Source organism: Thermomyces lanuginosus (genome assembly GCF_041956635.1).
Source record: "Thermomyces lanuginosus strain ATCC 200065 unplaced genomic scaffold VTN49scaffold_17, whole genome shotgun sequence".
NCBI lineage: Eukaryota > Fungi > Ascomycota > Eurotiomycetes > Eurotiales > Trichocomaceae > Thermomyces > Thermomyces lanuginosus.
This window is the reverse complement of record NW_027192351.1, coordinates 146,526-162,098: the sequence shown is the minus strand read 5'-3', so window position 1 is coordinate 162,098 and position 15,573 is coordinate 146,526. Positions and strand designations below refer to the sequence as shown.

Sequence of the window (15,573 nt, the reverse complement as noted above, 5' to 3'; positions counted from 1 at the left end):
CTAGGTAGCGAAAGGGATGTTTCTGTGTTGGGTCAACGTATAGTCCATGCCACTGATTGTGGTCATCAAAATATATTTTGGCGCAGGCCGAAGAACTTGGAGCTGGGCCATTGAACAGCCATGACAGCAAGATGATGACTTGTATTCAAATCTATTTCTACGGGAAGAGACTACGTAGGCTACATGCATTGCTTTCGGAAAAAAAGAAGATCACCAACAGCTCGCAAAATACGTCATCATCCGCTCAATATCCGCCAACTCCGGCGGTCTGGCTTCTCTGAGGGTCTGCGAGGCCGCAGTAGCCTTCTCCGTGCGCCATTGCACGGCCCTCTTGCGCTTCTTCAGACTATCCTCGGAGCCATACTTGGCCGTCCAAAACTCGATCAACTTGGTTGGCGGATTCGCGACGGGGTCAGGGTTCGACTCGCGGAGTCGCTGCAGCCATGCGTGCGGCTCGAGTTCTTCAAATTCCGGCACGACCGCGGAGGAGGAGGAGGATGACTCCCTGGCCTTGTGGAGGAGAGGCAGGAGGTCGCGCGTCCAGTGGAATGCGCAGGGGTTGATAATGTTGAGGACGCCGGTGGTTGGGAAGGGCCCACTGGTGAGAGTGACGTCTGCGATGATGCTGGCGACTTGGTCGACGGGGAGCCAGCGGTGCCATTCGTCGAGTTTCGGGAGGGCGCCGATGGTCTTTGCTGCCTGTAGCATGAGTGGAATTGCCTCTGTGGTGTTCCAGATACCGTGGCGGGTGTCGCCGATGACTTGGCCGATGCGGAGCACGCGCCAGGGTAGACTGGGACGCTGGGTGCCGGCTGCGGCGCAGAGGTGTTCGGCAACGAGCTTCGATTGGGCGTAGCCCATCTCCTGCGCGGCGGAGAGGGACTCGGGCAGTGCCTCGCGGATCTCGTCGCCAGGAGTGTTCACCACCGTGCTGACGGAGGAGCAGAAGTTGAATGATGCGGGGGTTGGTCTCCTTGCAGATAGAGACAGGTCAAGCAGGTGCTTAAGGCCGGCGATATTGTCCTTCTCGAAGCTGGAGAGCTGCCAGTTGAAGTTGACGGACCAGGCGCAGTGGACGATGTCGGTAATCTGGGACGCGATGGTGTTGTACGTTGGCTCGTCGAGACCAAGGTGTGGATCGGACAGGATGGATGGAAGAACGACGATCTTGTCACGCGCTGCAGGCTCCAGGTCGTCGTAGACCCGTCTCGCACGCAGTGAGTTGAACACTCGTTCCCAGGCCGTGAATGCTGACGATGCCCGAACCAAGCAGTACACCTTGCGCACGTCGGGATGCGGTGCGAGTTTGGCCACCACGTGCGCTCCTAGAGATCCTGTCGCTCCGGTCACCACATAGTATCGCCCCTCGAGTTGGTTGGGCTCGGGCTTGTGCTCAGCGAAGTTCGAGTATTTGGCGATCAGATCACGCATGCGGTCCTCCGTAGACTGCTCCGTGCCGGCACCACCAGTCTGGAGGGCGAGCAGGTGCTGCGCAAGCTGATTGACCGTTGGGTAGTCAAATGCCACATTCAATCCCAGTTCCTTGCCATTGGTATCAATGCGTCGGACGAGAGTCGACCGCAGCTGCGTCGCCTGCAGTGAGTCCATCCCCAGGTGGAAGAAGTCCGCATCGTCGGTGATTGCATCGCGGGATGTAGGGGGCAGGATGTCCTTGAGCTGGTCGATCAAAAACTGTTTCAGCTCCAGCTCGGACAAACGCAGCAATTCCTCGCCTGCTTTTTCGCTGTACGCATCCTCGATCACGTCCGCAAACTGCCGATACACGGCCTGTCGGATGAATGTCCCCTTGTCGGTTCGCGGATACGAAGTGTTTGCCGGCAGAAACTTGATCATGTCGCGGGACAAGCGCCCATAGGCTGGCATGGAGCTGTGCGCCTTTTCCACACGCGGCCAGATGCGGTCGATCCTCTCGTCCTCGGTCAATCCGGACGCGGCATCCGATGGAACGACCAGCATTCCAATGTTTGGCTTGCCAGCTCCGAACACAATCGCCTCGGCCACTGTCGGATCCTGTCGAATGGCGCCCTCGAGCTCAAGTGGGTTGACCTTCTCCCCGTTTACCAAGACAATTGTGTCGTCCAATCGAGCGTAGTACTTGTAGGCTTCCATGGTGGGGTGCTTGATAAAGAGGTCCTTGGTCGCGTACGACCCATCGTCTCGATTTGACATCACCTTTGACGGCCAGCCATCCAACACGCAGAGTTCGTAGATTCCTGGACTGCGCTCCTCGAATCGCAGAAACGGTTTCGAAGCCGGGAACGGCCGAAGCCAATCCCACGTTGGGTCCGTCCGGGGGCGTTCAGACGTCATCAGCTGGCCTGTCTCGGTCGTGCCGTAGTGCGCGACGAGATGAACACCGTTCTGGACCAACTTGTCTCCTAGGGAATCCGGGCAGGCGGAACCACCAAAAGTCACAATCTTCAACCTCGCGAGAGCCTGCACGCCTTCATCCGTTTCCGCAAGCAGCTTCAACGCATAGGGAACGCCGTAGAAGATCTCAAAGTCATGGGACCGCAAAATATCCAGCAGATACTGACTCGCGAGCGGCAGTCCAGCATTGTACAGATGGATCCTCTTGCACGCATGGATGGAGCGGAACAAGCAGCTAATTCCATGGTTGTGGTAGAGTGGCAGCGTGATGAAGCCATGCATGTTCATGCCCTTGGCGTAATTGCGCACGGCGGCCCGTTGAGTCTGAAAGATGGGTTTGGGCAGTCCCGTCGAGCCGCTGGAGTGGATGATCCAACAGACATAGCTAGCCTCGCGGGCAGGGTCGAGACTGGCTGCAATGCGGGTGTCGATATCTTTGTCCCTGGGCTCGATGGCATAGGCGTATTGTTCCGTTGTCGGAATATCCAGCACACGCAGACCGTCGACTCTCTGAGTGAGTTCCGCCGCCGTATTTCGGAAAGCGTTCCCAACGACGATGTGCTTTGACTCTGTCTTCTCCAGCAGCGACGTGTACGCATCCAGAGAAATGCGGGTCGACAGCAGCAACACCGAATGACCCAGTTTCGACAGCGCCAACAGCGTCACCAAATAATCCAGATCCGACGGACCAAGAAATGAGACCACCATCGGCCGCTCTGCCGACGAGGTACGCGGTGGGAGATCCGCAGCGAACCTCTGCGCGACTCGATAGGCAAAGATGTCCAGAGTCCGCAGACTATACCCTGTATATTGCGTGCCATGATGCGGGTAAAAAATCAGCTCCTGATCTCCCAGCCGTGCCGCACGATTTCGAATGAGTTCATCAATGGTTTCAGGCTCGCGCTGCATAGTATTCACAGCCAGCGTCGGCTTCTCAGACAGCATCGACGCCGGGGGAGAGGGTGCTGCAACAGTCGCCATATTCTATTTGGGTCTAATATATCGACAACAATCGCTCGGAACCGGTCAGGTTAGGTATTATCAGTGTATGAGTTATCGGCAATGTGTCCGGAACGCCATGGTGAACGTCCCGTCCGTTTATATTGTAGTGCGGAGAGGGCGCGGTTCATGATCGCCCCGGATAAGCATCAGTCGCATTGTGCATTTGAGCTAAGCTTGATCGTTGATTTGATCCCCGGATTTAGTCGCGGATATCGAGGCCTATGCCCTAAGATCGGATACATATCCGATTCCCCGCCAAGAATGCGGAGAGCCGGAGATGCTCCGAGACGTCGGTTCCGCTAAGTACTGTAAAAGCAGTTTAGCTGACAATCAGTACGGGCACTATTCGTTCTTCTGTTGAACTTGGATATGTATTCGTGCCAGTGCTGTATGTACAGTATCTGATATATTCGTGCGTCACTAACATGGTCAAGCATATACACGTCACTCGTTATTCATCAGGACACTAAAAATTGATCGTAGAGGCTTCGTTGCTGATGCTCGAGTATGCCTAGGTGTTGTTAGCATGTATTTAAAAGGGAGATCCGTCTACGTACCCACGCATCCAGCTGGGTCCACCAAGCCGATCCGTCCATGCTATCCAGGAAGCTGAGATCGTCACCGATTGGTTCGGCAGGACCGAGATTACTCATGCCAAGAGAGTCACTGTATGAATTCGACGCCGACGGAACTGTTTGGTAATTATCAATCGATCCGTTGGTGTGTTTGCCAACGGCCACGCGAGGTGGTTGTCGCAGCTCATGTTGCGCACGTCGTACGGCATCCGAGGGCAATTGTGCGGTGGATCCTTCCAGCTGTCGGTGCACTTCGACGCGCAGCTCCTCCAGGATGATGCTGTACCGTCGACTCGGACAGTTCTCCTGGGTCGCCTTGGCAAGGTGCATCTGGCACTTTTCCCCCAGACGAAACAGCTCATACACCTCGTCTGGGTCGCTTCGGGTACTTCCCGGCGAGGATCCTTCGGCGGATCGATGCTGCTGGATGGTGTAAATGTATACGACGATGATGGCGCAAAAGCAAACATAGTGGAAGAACCAGAATGACGTGAGCATGGAACCTCTCCCGGACACCACGTCAATGCGACGTAGCGCATCTCGCGCTGCATCGATACAGTTCCGGACATGGGTGGCGACGAGGCTGTGAGGGACCAGCGGCCGTCGGCTGAGATCGGTAAAGTCGCTGAGCAGAAACGGTCTGGTAGCGTGGATCATGGCATGTGAATACGCCAGGTGCAACACATGACTTTGTCGGCAAAGAGGTGGGATCAAACTAGAGGCTCGAACACTACTGAACATGGGGTGCACACTCCTCTTCCATTGTTGAAGCTCTTCGACGAGCTCGATGGCCGCTTCGAAGGGAGCCACTGACGAGACAGTCCTCGTGGGATAGACCCGACGGGAAATCTCACCCATTATAACGCTGAGCCTGCATATGTTGTCAGCGGGGTCCAAGTAACAAAAAATCGAGCCCTCACTTGTAATGTAGGACCGATGCAATCATCATGCAGTCTCTTGATTCTGAATGCTCCAGAGGCGGTTCCAGCTGCATCTCATCATCGTTGACCTCGTCCGGAAAATCCTGGTCAATATCTTCATAGTCCAAGAGCCTAGGCCGCCCGAACATCATGCTGAGATACTTGTCCAGAGTGTAGACGCTCCAGAAGATCCGCTTCCGCAATTCTTGCTCCACGTATGCTGGCCCGCCCCGGCCTGCCTTTGAGATACTTCTTCGATGCAATCCCAGCGCTGTGACCAGCTGCACCGTCGTGCCAAACATGTACCAACATTGGTTGGCCCGAGAGGACGAGAGCAAGAACAAGCATAGTCCTAATCGCACCTGGATGGTTTCCAACGAAGGTGGCCCTGTTTCGATGGACATCATTTGTCTTGCGGCAGCGTACCACCGCTCACTATATCAGGAGTCAGTGCATAGTTCTATGGACGAGTGTCTAAAGGCGAACCTCTCATTGTCGGGATGAATCCTGTCATTTCCATTTCTTCGCTCCTCATACAGTATGCTCACTGCAAAGACCATATACACGACGCCGGCCTTGCCGGCCCAATTGCTGGGTGGAGGATTGGACGGCGTGATGTTCTTCTCATAGACGGTATCAATCAGGGACACCACCCAAGGCCGGTGGAGAAAGCGATACGTCACATTCGAATAATCAAAGTAATTTTCTAGAAGCTTGGGAATGCTCTCTCTCGGAGGGAGTTTCAGATCAGATAAGTTGGATTCTGCAGAGAAAGGTCGGTCTCCGAACAGGAACACCGGCGTGTTCACGGACGTCTGGACGTTGGCCCTGACAGGCCTGGTAGAGACATCATCCTGCCTGAGGCGTCTACAAACTCTGGTTAAGAATGATATTCCGGACGATGGACCTAGATAGTTTCCTTCCAGATCGGTCGCTTCCGGTTCCGGCGAGTTGCTCTTCGGCGAGAGCACCACCACAGACCGGGAACTGCGATGGTCTATCGACCCGCTCGAGGACGCTTGGGACGTTCTGCCGGATCCTGGTCCCTCTGCAAGCAGCGAACGGCGCACCGGGGACGGCTGCGGAGGCAAACCGGGACCCGGTAATGGAGACGGCGGCGTTCCCCTCGTATACAGAGCTGTGTATTCGCACGAGCGACCGAATTTTATGCAACGTTGACAGGGAAGTGTCCCTGTACAACGTGTCTTCTTTCTGATATGGACACGACCCCTCAGTCACCAAGTTTGCAAGAGAGTATAGGTACTGCCTAAGTACATACTCTTTGCAGGAATCACATGCCCGGGTTATCTTCCGACGCTCGGCAGGATCTCTCCTCTGGAGCTCTGATGAAGCTTTGCGCTTCTGGCCTCTCTCCTGGCCTGTGTCCATTTGTCCCGGCCGCTGAAGTAGCCAAAAATGATCATCAGCTAGCTGGCACCGATCACAACAATGAACACAACATGCGGGAAGTCTGTTCGATTAGGTTATGGGATCGGAGAAAAATCCGATGGCATTTTTGGCCCGTGACGCTCATTGGTGGTTGAGCGCTGACTAATCAGCGGGCAGTTTCTTGGCATGTGACTTGTCCGTTAAGCTTAATAAGTTACGTAATGTGCATGCCGAAATAGGGAAAAAGCTCAGAAAGGAGGGGCACAAGTTGGAGCGTGCTGTTGTTCCCTTCTTCGCTTTCAATTTCCCATTTTCCTGCCGGGTCACCGAGGTACTGAGTTTTTGGGTATGTATCAATTGCCAATTCAAATTGTGCCCTCTCTTGGTATCTAAGCCAGTAGTAACGAGTTGGGTATCTACATGGATCTCCACGGAGTTTACGAGTAGCTAGCCATGGGTTATCAGCGGGGATCCGTCCTCGGGCTCCTAACCCTACCATCCTAAGAGCACAAGGCTGCGTCCCTTGTGCTTGGACAGCTGTCCCAGAACAACAATCCCACACACATCATAAGGTTGGACTTCACAGACTGACGAACTCAACCTTCGTCGGTTCAATTGGCGATTTGCCTTCCTGGATGTGCTGGTCGGAGGCGATCTCTCATCTTCCTCTGCATTCAGAGACGAACAGAGTTTGAAATGAAAAAAATGATCGAATCGGATCGCATCTCTTACCACCCACGAGGAGCAACATGACATATAACCCATCAAAGATACCTCGCGCATCGAGCGCCACCTGTCATTTCTTCCAATCTAGCTTGAGGAATCCCCGCGGTTCTCCGTCAAAGCGTCAAAATGTCAGTTGCTGTGCCGAGGTCCGTTCTAGGTTAAAGAATATGTCAATTGCGCAAGGTGGCGACAGTGGCATGTGTGCACTACTCCATAAACCATCAGATAGACTTTAGTAGTACGTAATGGCGAACCACTTGGCCAAGCACCAAGGCCAGAAATATCGCGATCATTGGAAGATTTGATGTGCATTGCGCCTAATCCGATGCTTTGCTGATTGTAGGGGGTACCAGGGTCATCGCCCGTCCCGTGGGGTGGTGATCAATTACAAGCCATAGCTCCCAGTGGCTGCATTCTTTATATGGAGGGGTATGTTTTACCTACCGGCCAGCAGAGTCTGCGCAGCGAACAGGCGGAGTTCCTCGTCCCCACTGGACGGCAGACAATCAGACGAGGGGCAATGCGTCGGATATCCTATGTATAGTTGTTTATACCTATAGCGCGGTCGGACTTGCTCGGCAGGTTGGAAACCGTGCTCATTTGATTCAGTTGCTGTATGAGCTCTGCAGTAGCGCCTCGGGCCCCTCTGGCGCCGCGCGTTCGCTGTCCGTCCAAATTGCAATGAATGTGCATTGCCCGCCTGGTCCAGAACTTGACGAAACCACCGAACTATCCCGAACATGTATTCGGATATGCGTGGTGCATGCATCTCAAGAAACGACTAGAACTGGTGTTTCGTGGAAATCATCAATGATCAGATCATCAGACCCAGTCGGTATGTCGAACATTTCCATTCTGAGTATCCATGTATGGGACGGCTGGCATTGCCCTTTGATTTATAGATAATGCACAACTTCTGCAGCTAACTCTTTTGGGTCATGTACGGGAAAATCATACAGGGGAGAAGTCACATCGGGATACCATGATATCTGGTTGATTGTTAAAATAGTCATCACGGTAACATGTTGGGTGGACAGCTTGGAGGGAATCGTGGGGTCGGGAAATCAGGATCGCCTCTTGACTTCACATGGGAAAACAAAACGAACCAAAAAAAAAAAAGAAACAGGATTCTGTATCTTCTCATTGCAATGGTTCCATGACATCACCCATGTGGGCCACTCTGAAAGGCATAAACACGCATCAAAGGAATGAAGAGGGGGGCAACCAAAGGGAGAAATCAATGATGATGATCGATACCTATGTACGTTCTTATTCGATCTGACTCGAACCAAAGCTCTTCCTCCGTAGCTGGCTTTGAAATCGATGGCCAGCGAGATATTCCGGGTTCCCCCCGCACCCCCCGCTGGACGGGAACCTGCCAAAAAATTTCTTAAAGAGTTTTCGACAATCGTAGAGCGAGGTTCACACCGCAAGAGCTCTATTCATGGATTGCATGTGGTCTTTGAACGGTCAACACGTACCAGGCACTAGATCAGGGAGAGAACTTACAAATGTCAGGTGTAGTCCGGTATCGCCGCACTTTGATTATCACCGTCACCTAGGATCTCGCCGACCACAACGGCAATATCGTCGTAGGAGGAGCTCTCTTGCCGAATGACTCCGATCAGCGTCTCCAACTGTTGAGGGTCCGCTGCGCGAATCGACTGTAACAGCCGTTCTAGGAAGCCGCGATAGTATTCTAGTTGATTTTGGGTCATTTTTGTATAGACCTTGCGGCGTCTGTCGGCGTTCTCATCGAAGATACATTCTCGGTTGTGGGCAGCGCATTCGGAACAGGGATATTGACTGCTACACTGGGTGAAACTCAGCGTCGAATATCGAAACCGACGAATGCCGAAAGAATCAAAACATATTTAAAGCACGACGAAATCAAAGGCTCCATACCCTGGTTCGGCGGCGTTTACACTCTCTGCACGCAGTGGTGGCACGTTTCGGTTTTCCCTCCTCCGCAGGCGTCGTAGGCTCAACCGAACCGCGGGGAAGAATCACCCGATATCGTGAGCTGCTACTTTCCGGGTTCATGGTGGTCGTCAGATCGTATGTTGTTAGAGAGGTCTCGATGGTGGGACTCGGCTGCGGAGGATCTCCAGAGCGCAAATAGTTGATCGAGTGTTTCCTTTTAGGATATTTAAAAACCGTCGGCTGGGCTTTGTAATATGAAATCTGGACGCTGTAACAGCCGCAATTCCCAAAGATTATGCTAATGCATCGCAGACTTAAAAAGAAGCCCGCGGCGGCACCACTTCTTCAAGAGCGTGTCCACATCCGCTAGCAGCAGACACGAGGTAAAGCGCAGGCATTGCTGTACGGCAAGCGTCTCGTTCAATCGTAGATTTTGCTTCCGCCGGAAAACAAACTATGGATTATGGGTTGATCGCCGAAATGTGGCGAATAGAACCTCAGCACTGGCACGCTGGAGCCCCCCAGTGGCACTGGGCAGGTGTCCTTTTGGCCATGCTAAACGGGACCCGGTCTGACATCGACAATCTGGCCCGTGACGAGCGAGTAGAATGCCAAAACAGCCACGGAGATATCATCCGGCCGATTTGTGGAATTTGATAGGACACTGCGGCCCGGCCAATGGGCCATCCCTGCCGACAGGCCTTTCTGGTAGCATTTCAGCTTTTCACCGGGCCGGAGTTGAGGCAGAACTTCACGCAGGACGGCGGGCAAGGGACCTCTGCTTAGGTAGTCCTCAGACTCCCCACGACGGTTCTAGGAACTCGCCCGCACAACAAGGGGATTTCAAAACAAAACCAAAAAAAAAGGACTTTCTCAATCCCTGATGGTACGTACAGTATAGTTCAAGTCGCTGAGTCTGGGAAGCGTAACAGCAGCGCAGGTTGAGCAAAGAAGGTTAAATTTTTTAAATCAGCCAGGGCGCCGGGTCGCTGCCATGCCTTGCCGTCGCATTTCGTACAAAAAATGCGTTTCGAAGGTCAATCCCGCATGGATCAATGGAATCACTCCAAAAAATCGATGACTGAGTTCATTCATTTCAGGGTATGAAGCTGTACGCTCTGGTGGCCAGATTTGCCCTGGCCACGAACACGATGGGTAAGAAGGATCGCCTGCGGGAGAATTTCTCCGCGAGGGACCGCTAGAATTTAAATACTCCTGTCAGAAGAAATTTTGGAGGGCTCCAGGGCTGGAGATTGTGGCTGCATCAGCGGATGGACCGTGAAACCGGGTGGCGAAACGCGTACGCAGCGAGCATCTGCCACCCAACACCGTTGAGCGACCGGACACTTCCGTCGAGCCAAGCCCGTGACGATGGACGCATTGGACCAGGGCTCGCGACGGTTCCGGGCACGAGAACATGTTGAATGGAGCTACGGCCATGCCGTCCTGACAGCCAAGATATGCACGACAAAACTTCGTGCTACCCTGCAGAAAAAAAGGCGCCCTGAATTTGGCTAAGCAGCCTAAGCAGAATGCGATAGGCTCCTCGGGGATGCAGCAGGGCCGTGTTCTTGCATGCGGTGCTTGTCTGGTGGGCTGCCCGAGGACCGAGCTGCCAATCATCACGGGCAGGTCTGGGTAACCAAGTTGATTGGAATGGGTCCGGCGGTCGTTATTTTTTTTTTCTTTATTTTTTCCCTTTTTTTTTGGCCTGCATTTGCTTGGACCAGCCGCATGCCAGAGACCAACTGCCAAAGAGCCGGTCGAGAATTTTGCACAAATCAGAACGTGAGACCAAAGAACCAGGCTCCCGGAACAGGACCGGTGCGCAAATGACAACCATGGAATCCCGTGTGCCTGCATTCATGTCGGGCGAAGTTCGGTGTTTGATGAAGGTGAATGCCAGAGCATTCCAGGTTTTCGCAGCGCCGAAATAGGACTCCACTGCAACGCTGGGGGATCTGGTCGACAGGCTGCGTTGCCGGTCATTCGGATTCCTTATCCGACGTCATTCAGGAGTTAAAATGACTCTTAACTGTAGCTGGAAAGGCAATAATCCGCGCCCGTTAATTTGAGTCGACCGATCCTTGGTTCAGCACCGCAGTTCCAGATACGAGGGATGTTCAAGCACTTGGACAGTTGGCAAACACGACATTTCGTGAGCCGATCTGCATTTCTTCTTATTATTACAGTATGCACAGAGTCCACTATTTCAATTCATTCAATCAAAACTCCAGTTTATCCACCAGCCCAATAAACGCCTGATCCTTGTCCCGTCCGGCCAGCAGCGCATCGACGTCCACCCGACCGGCTGCGATATACCGCTCGCTGATGCCGACTGTGATTTTCTGGGAAAGCAGCTGCTTCAGTTCGGCACGCATCGCGCCCAATTCCGCTTTGCTGACGCTGCTCGCCTGCTTTTCTTTCATGGCTCTGCCCCCACCTCGTCCGCGGGTGAGTTTGCGACTTTCTCGCGCAAACTCTTCACTGTCGTAATCCACGCCCAATTCCTCCGCAGCGTTACGAAGCCAGTTTTCCTCCGAAGATACCTTTTCCTTCGCAAGGGTGGCCTCAGTAATGCGTTTGGCAAGATGGACGCGAGGCCGCACGCGGGAAAGAATGCGTGAATCGAGCTCCAAAGTTTCCAGCGGGTTGCGCCGCGCACCCCGCGTTCCCGATTCGGCATGGACCTTGCCGATGAGCCGCGCGACACCGACCACCTCATTCGGCGCGCAAAGCAAAACACTCTTGCCCGGGGCTCCGGCCCGTGCGGTGCGCCCGGACCGATGGACATACATATCGGCCGTCCGAGGCACGTGGTAGTGGATGACAAAGTCGATGCCCTTGATGTCCAAACCTCGAGCGGCGACATCGGTCGCCACGAGAATAGAGCTGGGATTGGACGAAGGATTCGAAAACCGCTCCACCGACCGCAGTCGCGCTTTTTGTTCCATGTTGGAATGGAGCGCCAACGCCGGGAGGCCGAGGTTCTGCAAGAACTGAACCAGACGGCGCACTGACGAGATGGAGTTTGTGAAAAGTAGGGTTCTATGCTTGGGATGGTAGAGCAGTAGCGTGTAGAGGTAGAGATCCTGCGGATGCATGGTCAGACTCGGGCTTCCCGAACGGGGCAATGCGTGAGTGCGTACCTTCTCCATGGCCGGGCATTCAACAATTCCCTCCTTCAGCCCTTCGGCCATCTGCGACACCGGGTTCGTGTCGATAAACTTGGGGTGGTCTTCTCGGAAATTGAGCTTTTGTAACAAGTATTCCATGGATTCTTTTTCCGTCGTATCGCTGTACTTGAACTTCCCCTTGCCCGCAAGCTTCTGCTGCAATCCTTTATGGAAAGTAGCAGAGAACACAAGCGTCTGTCGCTGTGACGAAGAGGCATCATCGCTCGATGCTTCCTCTTCGGCTTCGGGGAAGTCATTTTCTACTTCCTGATCCAGGGCATTCAAGATATCCTCCACTTCTTTGAAATGCCCATCACTGAGCAGTCGATCGGCTTCGTCAACCACAAGGAATTTGATCCTCTTCATCTTTGCGATCAGCCCGTGGCCGGAGCTGAGAATCTCCCAGACCCGACCAGGCGTACCGATCACGATGTCCGCATCTGCTAGAAGACGTTGCTGTTTCTGAATGGAGAGACCCCCTGTAAGAAGCGCGATCCTGGCATTTGCCCCTGGCGTGTGCGTGTTGAGGTCCCCAATATGCTTTGCCAACTGATGCGCCAGCTCCCTAGTCGGAGAGAGGATCAGAGCAATAGGTTCAACTTCACACTCCTCGGTCGTGTTCTCCCGCTCAGTAAGGTAGTGTTCCAGAATGGGGATGCCGAAAGCCAGGGTCTTGCCAGAGCCGGTCGATGCCTTGCCAATCACGTCATGGCCAGCGAGAATCTCCGGGATGGCGCTCCTCTGGATGGTGGTCGGAGTCGAAAACCCTAGTTTGGAGAGAGCTGTTTGAATCGCCGGCGACAGGCCCAGAGGATCCCACGCCGACACGTCTACACCAGTCTCCTCCTCATCCTCAAGCGCCGCAAACGATATATTTGGATCAACGTCCTCCTTTGACTTCTTTTTACTTTCCTTCCGTTTTTCCTCAGCTTGTGTGCTCTTTGCTTTATCTTCACCCCGCTCGCTGGATTTCGATTCAGGCCTAGATGCGGGTTTTGACTCAGGCTTCAATGCCGACTTTGATTCAGGTTTTGACACAGGCTCCGGTTCAGATTCCGCTTCAGGCTCTGGCTGTTTCTCTTCGGTATCGTCCTCGTCACTGAACCCAGACCACTCTTCGTAATCATCCTGTGATTCCGTAGTCGTGGATTGCTTCAGAATCGACTTCAACGGCTTCCCTTTCGCTGCCTGAACGGAGATAACCTCCTTTAGCATAAGATCTTATTGTTCGATGCGCGGGTACAAACCTTGAACTTGACAACGCCGCTGTTGGGCTGTCGCACGATATCAACTCCATCAATTTCTTCTAAACCATAGAACCCGCCCGCGTCTTCTAGCTTGTCTGGAAGTTCAACCTGCTTCCAGTCGAGGTCGTCAACATTAAGAAATTGCGTTTCGTCTGCCTCGTTATTGACATCATTTGCAGGCGTCTCGGCTCGAAACTTTTTCCGCGCCTTTGCGCTGCCCCCGCGACCGTCTCTTATCCGTTTCTGACCCATTGTTGCGGATCGGTTTTTGAGTGACGGCGAAAAAAAAAAGTTCGTTAATCTGATAGATTTTCGCCGAAGCTTTGATCTTATCTGATCGGCGCGGATTTTCCCCGCCGAAATCAATCGCTTCAGTGAACCACCAAAAAATCTAAAATTCAGCACCTCGACGCAAAACCATGCGATAATCCCGATTGAACTGCAAAAATGGGAAAATCATCAAAAGACAAACGCGATGCATACTACCGGCTTGCCAAGGAGCAGAATTGGCGCGCCCGATCCGCATTCAAGTTGATCCAGATCGACGAGCAATTCGATCTCTTCGCGCATGACGATCCGGACAGCGTGACCCGAGTAGTCGACTTGTGTGCAGCACCGGGTAGCTGGAGTCAGGTGCTGAGCCGCGTACTTATCAAGGGTGAGAGCTTCGGTCGACGAGCGTGGCTCGAGAAACAGCGACGGGAAAAGAAAGCCCTTGAGCGTGTGGACAAGGGCCAGATACCGCTGGGAGAGGAGTCGAGGGTCGACGAGGAAGTGGATGAATCCAAGATCCTCAAGCCGAGGAAGAATGTCAAGATTGTCGCGATCGACCTGCAGCCCATGGCGCCGCTTGAAGGCGTCACTACGCTGAAAGCAGATATTACCCATCCATCTACGATTCCACTCCTTCTTCGCGCTTTAGATCCTGAAGATTATAATGACGATCAAGCAGAGAAGCAGAAGTCTTCAACCCCAGCACCGTCCTCTTTCCCACCACGGCATCCTCACCCCGTGGACCTTGTCCTGTCTGACGGCGCTCCTGACGTCACTGGCCTTCACGACCTGGATATCTACATTCAATCCCAACTACTTTACGCTGCCCTCAACCTGGCTATTGGCGTGCTCCGACCGGGCGGGAAGTTTGTCGCCAAGATCTTCCGTGGAAGAGACGTGGATCTCATCTACGCTCAGCTGCGGACTGTCTTTGAGAAGGTTTCTATTGCGAAGCCGCGGAGTAGCCGCGCGAGCAGCTTAGAGGCATTTGTTGTCTGCGAAGGATTCATTCCGCCGGCTGAGGTGCGCGATGGGACTTATGACGCTCTCAAAAACCCTCTCTTTGGCGGAGCTGCTACCCCCAAGATTAACGAGGATGGTTCAGTGGGGCACGAAGTGCCCGACGAAGAGGATAATGCCGATGAGGACTCAATAGACCAAGTGCCCTTGGAGGTTGAGACCATTCATCCATCGCCTGACCACACCACCCAGGTCCGTGCTCTAAGTCAGCTGTCTCTTGAAGAGCAACAATTCCAGAAGCCACCGCAAGAGTCTCGCTGGATCCCACGCTTTATTGCCTGTGGCGATCTGTCGTCTTGGGACTCAGATGCCTCCTATGCCTTGCCGGAGGGATACGTTAGCCTGGATCCAGTGCAACCGCCGACAGCACCACCGTACAAGCGGGTGCTCGAGATGAAGCGAGAAATGGGTGGCTCGTTAAATGGGAAGCAGCGCAAGACTGCACGCAAGGATTCCAGTGGGAGTCAATAGAAATAGAAATGAGATACCCTTATATAGAGTGATTGAAAACACCTTTAAATGTCAGGACCGGAATATTGGGAGCGGTGGAGTCAACTGGCATAGGATACTTTCTACCAATCAGGGCTCATTGAATGTGCCTGTTCTAGGCTCTGACCACCCCCCGCAAGGGACTTGACTAGAGGGGCCGTCCCCTCCGTTATCCCAGCCATTAGGCGCCACTGTGGGCTCTGATAGGCGGTTAGAGGGACGGAATGCAGCACATCATGCGGCCCGCAAGGAACGTCATACCCGTCGTACCGCAAGTGTCCTTCATACGAAATTCATGCAGTTGTGGAAATCGCATGGGGAATGCGCAAGTCGTTTCCATCAGCCTTGCCGCAGGCTCTCGGCTTTCACTAGCCTGGTAGGCTGGCACCAATCCGATGTCCCTTCGGGATAGCCGGACAGACGCGAATTGGTCATCGCACTA

At 53.6% G+C, this 15,573-nt stretch overlaps 6 protein-coding genes across 6 annotated transcripts; 1 reads left to right on the top strand and 5 right to left on the bottom strand.

Moving 5' to 3' along the window:
- Positions 1-210: 210 nt before the first annotated feature.
- Positions 211-3,372, bottom strand: VTN49DRAFT_577 (uncharacterized protein; the record flags this gene model as incomplete). Its single annotated transcript, XM_069413863.1, has 1 exon — positions 211-3,372. The coding sequence occupies one exon, from the start codon at positions 3,370-3,372 to the stop codon at positions 211-213; it is 3,162 nt and encodes a 1,053-aa protein (XP_069271268.1).
- A 487-nt stretch (positions 3,373-3,859) lies between these two features.
- Positions 3,860-6,277, bottom strand: VTN49DRAFT_576 (uncharacterized protein; the record flags this gene model as incomplete). The annotated part of the gene is made up of 5 exons (XM_069413852.1): positions 3,860-3,904; positions 3,951-4,839; positions 4,889-5,323; positions 5,375-6,100; positions 6,168-6,277. The coding sequence occupies 5 exons, from the start codon at positions 6,275-6,277 to the stop codon at positions 3,860-3,862; spliced, it is 2,205 nt and encodes a 734-aa protein (XP_069271267.1).
- Positions 6,278-8,517: 2,240 nt separating this feature from the next.
- On the bottom strand, positions 8,518-9,046 carry VTN49DRAFT_575 (uncharacterized protein; the record flags this gene model as incomplete). Its single annotated transcript, XM_069413841.1, has 2 exons — positions 8,518-8,817; positions 8,909-9,046. The coding sequence occupies 2 exons, from the start codon at positions 9,044-9,046 to the stop codon at positions 8,518-8,520; spliced, it is 438 nt and encodes a 145-aa protein (XP_069271266.1).
- A 435-nt stretch (positions 9,047-9,481) lies between these two features.
- Positions 9,482-10,307, bottom strand: VTN49DRAFT_574 (uncharacterized protein; the record flags this gene model as incomplete). Its single annotated transcript, XM_069413830.1, has 2 exons — positions 9,482-9,704; positions 10,231-10,307. The coding sequence occupies 2 exons, from the start codon at positions 10,305-10,307 to the stop codon at positions 9,482-9,484; spliced, it is 300 nt and encodes a 99-aa protein (XP_069271265.1).
- Positions 10,308-11,151: 844 nt separating this feature from the next.
- VTN49DRAFT_573 (uncharacterized protein) lies at positions 11,152-13,601 on the bottom strand (the record flags this gene model as incomplete). The annotated part of the gene is made up of 3 exons (XM_069413819.1): positions 11,152-12,018; positions 12,076-13,290; positions 13,350-13,601. 3 exons carry the CDS (start codon positions 13,599-13,601, stop codon positions 11,152-11,154), a joined length of 2,334 nt encoding a protein of 777 aa, XP_069271264.1.
- A 195-nt stretch (positions 13,602-13,796) lies between these two features.
- On the top strand, positions 13,797-15,113 carry VTN49DRAFT_572 (uncharacterized protein; the record flags this gene model as incomplete). The annotated part of the gene is made up of 1 exon (XM_069413808.1): positions 13,797-15,113. The coding sequence occupies one exon, from the start codon at positions 13,797-13,799 to the stop codon at positions 15,111-15,113; it is 1,317 nt and encodes a 438-aa protein (XP_069271263.1).
- Between the last annotated feature and the right edge of the window lie 460 nt (positions 15,114-15,573).